The sequence below is a fragment of the Otolemur garnettii genome, unplaced genomic scaffold, assembly GCF_000181295.1.
Source record: "Otolemur garnettii isolate 467f Iridium unplaced genomic scaffold, OtoGar3 scaffold00001, whole genome shotgun sequence".
NCBI classification, from domain to species: Eukaryota; Metazoa; Chordata; class Mammalia; order Primates; family Galagidae; genus Otolemur; species Otolemur garnettii.
Window position 1 is genome coordinate 73,403,131 of NW_003852396.1, and position 5,360 is coordinate 73,408,490.

Genomic DNA, 5,360 nt, shown 5'->3' on the forward strand with positions numbered 1-5,360 from the left:
TGGCCTTCAGTTTTACTTACAAGTTTTGTGAGCCTGTCTCAAAAAAAAAAAAAAAAAAAAAAAGAAGTCAGCAGCCTCTGCCTTCTAAGTAGCTGGGACCACAGGTTCATGCCACTGACTCTGGCTAATTTTTCTGTTTTTAGTAGAGATGGGGTCTTGCTCTTGCTCAGGCTGCTCTTGAACCACTGACCTCAAAGTGATCATTTGGCCTCGGCCTCCCAGAGTGCTAGATTACAGGCATGAGCCACCATGCCTGGCCAAGTTGAACTTTTGTTTCATGTAATTCTGTTTCCTCATATTATAGGACAACTTTAATTTTCATAAAAAGAGATACAAATCCTATTTTACCAGTGTTTTCTCCCTCTCTACTCCCCTTTGTATCTCTGTTCCGCAGACCACCATACTTCCACCTCCAGCTCAGTCCTGTGTGATTTTGTACTTCAACTTCGTGCTAATAATTGCCACCAACTTAATTTATGCTTTTCACAAACGGTTTGTATTTAAGAAGATATTGATCACAAACATTGATGTCTTTATGATAGAAATCCAAATACATACTCTAAAGTCATTGCACCATAAAACTTGACTTTCATAGTTTTTAGATTTATTAAGGGATAATGACAAATAAAAATTATATGTATTTAAAGTGTGCAGCAGGATGTTTTGATAAGGCATACATTGTAGAACCATTACCACAATTAAGGTATTTAGCATACCCATCATCTCACAAGCTACCATTTTATGTTCGTAAGATCTACCCTCTTAGCAAGTTTCAAGTATGTATAATATTAGTTGGAGTCAACGTGCTGTACAGTAGATCCCTAGAAATTTCTCATCTTGTCTAAGTAAACTTAGTGACCAACATCCCCCTGATGCTCCCATCCCCAGCCCCCCCGCCCCCGGCAGCCACTGTTCTGCCTTTATGACTTGCCCCCCAGATCTTGTTTCTGAGGATAGGTTCCATGTATTCAATACTCACTGTGACATGAACATGACTCAACATATTCGAAATCATACTAATCTTCTCTCTGTTCCCTCCATCTGGTAATCTAAGCCAGGGCCTGGGTTTCATCTGTGACTGCCCTCTCTTTGGTATTCATCCTATATCAAGTTATTTCATTTGTAATTCATAAATATGCTTAGAAACCTTGAGTTCCTTAGATGTGGAGGCTGAGATGAGAATTCTTATGAACATGATTTGTAAGGAGAAGGAGTTGAGAAAAATCGATTATGATAGAGGGAAGGAAGGATGTGGTCTCAACTAGAGTCTGGCTTCAGAGCCATAGGTGAACATTGTATTACAGAACTGGTTCCACCTTGAGGCAAAGGAGCCACCTCTTAAACCCCGTTCCAGTCAGTCACTGATAGCTGGCAGGAACTGTGATGGTGGATAAAATCCTTCAAATAAAGTCTTTCCCACTTTCTCTAGTGCAGTGGTCCAGAAAAGGGCAGGACTCTAAGCTGTTAGTAGCCCAGACTCACAGCAGCTGGGTCATGGGTGCACTAGCCCGGTAAAAGGGATTTGAGCTGGACACAATAATGTCCATCACACTTTGCCTCCTCACTGGCAGCACCAGGGATCAGGCCTCCAGCCTTTCATACCTGAATCATTACAAAAACTTCCAAGCCATCCTTCTGCTTCTAGCCTTGACCCTTTATATTTCATTTTCCAGACTATAAAATTCAGATTTAACCACATCACTCACTGGCTTAGAAATATAGTAGAACCTCTGTAAGTAAACTACCCAAGGGACTGTAACAAACTGGTCGACGTATGGAAGTGGTCAACGTAAGGAATTAAGCTTACTGCTGTAGTGGTATGTACATGTGCATGTCCAGCCTATGAAGAGGAGGTCTGCTTAAGGAGGTGGTCAGTACAGGGAAGTGCTAAACTAGGGAGGTTCGACCGTACTTGCAATGTCTCTTTCCCCCACGGTCCTTAGCATTAAGCCTTAACACAGTTCTAAGACCTTTCCTGATCTTCCCCGTTTTGTCTCTCCAGCCTCAAGTCTTACTATTTACAAGCTTTGACAAGCTCAGTGTCCAAGGTGGCACTTGGCACTCAGTGGGGGAGGGGATTCAATACACAATTGTTGAATGAGTAGACGAATTGGTAACCATGGCCACATTGCACTGACTGGGTTTCCTGCCTCTCTTTCACCTCCTGGCCTTTGTTCTGTAGCCCTCTCTCCTGGGAGTCCTCTTCCCTTAGCCTCATGCCTATACATTCTGCTGACTCCTTTTCATCCTTTGCGTCCCATTTTTGGTATCCTGACCCTCAGAGCCTTGTTATGGATCCCTCCAGCATGCTCTCATAACACCTTGTGCATCCATTATCTTACACTGTGTTGTAATTTTCTATCCTCTTCTGAGAGTCTCTCGGTGGAGCCTGAGCTCTGTGAAGGCAGGACCTGGCTTTCTCTTTCTTGATCCCTGAAGCTCCAGAAATTATAAATGTGCTTGACTCTTTCTTTGGGTTTAAAATAGTTGTTGATCAATCAATAAGACATAGAAGGAATGACTAGAATATCTTTATTCTGAAATAGCTTCGTGCATACATGCAGTCACAGGTTTTAAAAAACAATTTTTAATAATGAACTGTTACAGAAAGTAAACTGATTAACATTGAAATAGAAATAATTCACAATTATAAGACCATGAAATCTTGGGATGACAGAGAGAATTTCAAGGTTAACTATTTGCTAATATGCTGAGAATTTGTTTTGATTTCTTACTTATTCTTCAGTGTAAGTAGGAGTAAAAACAAACTGTTTTCCTCAAGAGGTCCAGCTAGAATTCTCTCTAGAGCCCAAATCAGATAAGGGTGAGACAGAATTCCCTTGTCTCCAGTACAAATTTTTCCTCTCTGTTTTATTGTATTCATTCATCTTCCTTAACATTTTTATTCATCCATTCAATAGTTATTATGTCCCAGACATTGTTCTATTTTGTGCTAACTATTGTTATCTAAAAGGCAATATTTTATGGACTTTAATTGTATATTTAATAAATAGAAATTTCTGCCTGGCATTCAAATGTTCTTTTATTTGAGTCATAACAAGGATGGCATGAGCAATACGAAATGGTTCTAAAGCCCACAAGAACGAATGGAAGCATTGTACATATATAAACTTCGTTGCCTACTCAGGAGAGGTTAATTAGTCTTATGCATACTAAATAGCTAGATAGCATAATGGTTCAAGAATCAAATGCTCACCAACTGTGACATATAAATAAGCAGTTAGTAATAAAATTATTATATTTTGGTTTGATAACTAACATACACAATGTGGCCAGCATAGTCCTTGGTTCCAAGATGTTAAGCAGTGTAGTTACCTGACCTTTAAATCATCATTCTATTGGAAAGTATCACAGCAGGTGAGAGTATAGTCTGGGAAATTAGTCATATTTTGGTTTGTCAATATATCTATTTTGATAACTTCTCCTTTCTGTCATTTTTCTCACTAATGAAATGGGGATATAATCATGCTTACCTGTTTGGAGTGTTGTCAACGTTACTGCTTGATACCAATATATTTTATTCTTTCTTTTTTTTAAGGAGAAAGAAAACCTATGAATCCACATAATAGATGAAGCTAGTAAAGCTAAGCCCCAGTTTGGTAGAATTTCCTAAATATACAGGGTTGTCGGGGTTGGATTTGTTCCTGTTTTCTTGAATCATTTCTATTCCCATCAATGCAGAATCTATCAATGGTATGATTGATGGTACGGTATGGCTGTTTTTTCTCTATCCCCATGTAGTTCATGTGATGTTTAATTACATCACCTGAAAAAATTTTTGATTAATGCAGCCTTGAATTTGTTACACTTTTTTTTTTTTTTTACTGAGATTGACTTTATTGCACCATTTCTTTGAGATTATCCAAAATATTCTTTTGACACTTCCCTCAATTGAATCAATTCTGCCTGGACTCCAGTCACATTTATTTGTCACCCGAAATAACTTTTTTAACACACAGTTTCCTAATGGCATTTTTCATCTGGGCATTCCTCAAGGTGTAGATTAAGGGGTTTAACATGGGAGTTATCATAGTGTAGAAGATAGCAACTGCTTTATCAATAGATAAAGTGGCTGCAGGTCTCATGTACACAAATATGCAGGGCACAAAGAATAAGACCACCACAGTGATGTGGGAGACACAGGTGGAGAGGGCTTTGTGCCTCTCTTCTGAGGTGTGGGTCCTTAGGGAGCGCAGGATGACCACATAGGAGACCAGCAGGAGGAGGAAGTTCAGCAGGCAGATGAACCCACTATTAGCAGCAACGAAGAGCCCCAGAGTGTGGGTATCAGTGCAGGCAAGATTGAGCAAAGGATTCAGATCACACATAAAGTGATCGATGACATTCGGGCCACAGAAGGGCAATTGGAAGATGAAGAGGATCTGTATGGTGGCATGAAGAAAGCCTCCCACCCACACCACTCCTACTAGAAGGCCACACACACGCCGGTTCATGATGGTGGTGTAGTGCAAGGGCTTGCAGATGGCCACATAGCGGTCATAGGCCATCACGGTAAGTAAGATGCCCTCTGCACCTCCAAAGAAATGTTCTCCAAAGACTTGAGTCATACATCCATTGAACAGGATGGTCTTCTTTTCATGGAGTGAATCCGTGATCAGTTTAGGGGTATTGACAGAGGAATAGCAGGCATCAATAAAGGACAGATAAGCCAGAAAAAAGTACATGGGGGACCTCAGGGAAGGGCTGGCAGTGATTGTGACCACAATGAGCACATTTCCTACCACAGTGATGATGTAGATGACAAAAAACACAGCAAATATGATTTTCTGCATCTTTGGATTATCTGTGAGCCCCAGTAAAACGAACTCTGTCACATTGTTTGTATGTTCCATGTATTTCGTGTGATGGTTAATTACATTACCTGAAAAAAAATTGTTGATTAATGCAAACTTGAATTTATTATACTTTTTCATTCTAATAAATATTATGCTGTGAATTCTTCTAAGATTTTCTTGGTAAATAAAGGTTGTCACAGCTGGGTACAGTGGCTCATGCCTGTAATCCTAGCACTCTAGGAAGCTGAAGTGGGTGGATTACTTGAGCTCAGGATTTTGAGACCAGCCTGAGCAAGAGTTATACCCCCCCACCTTACTACTAAAAATAGAAAAGAATCAACTGGGTGTCGTGGTTGGTGCCTATAGTCCCAGCTACTCAGGAGCCTGAGCCAGGAGGACCCTTTGGGCCCACGAGTTTGAGGTTGCTGTGAGCTATGATGATGCCATGGCACTCTACCCAGGGTGACAGAGTGAGACTCTGTCCCCTCTTCACAAAAAGTTTCTCTGTTTTTGAAGATCACTTAAATTACCTCCTTGGTGAAG

At 40.4% G+C, this 5,360-nt stretch overlaps 1 protein-coding gene across 1 annotated transcript; it reads right to left on the minus strand.

Moving 5' to 3' along the window:
• Nucleotides 1–3,884: 3,884 nt before the first annotated feature.
• Nucleotides 3,885–4,900, minus strand: LOC100945714 (olfactory receptor 4C46). Its single transcript, XM_003781316.2, has one exon. It carries the CDS (start codon nucleotides 4,872–4,874, stop codon nucleotides 3,945–3,947), a length of 930 nt encoding a protein of 309 aa, XP_003781364.1. The 5' UTR covers nucleotides 4,875–4,900; the 3' UTR covers nucleotides 3,885–3,944.
• Nucleotides 4,901–5,360: the final 460 nt, after the last annotated feature.

Bases quoted from the DNA above. Each gene is read 5' to 3' on its own strand.
- LOC100945714 (XM_003781316.2), bottom strand. From the start codon at position 4,874: ATGGAACATACAAACAATGTGACAGAGTTCGTTTTACTGGGGCTCACA.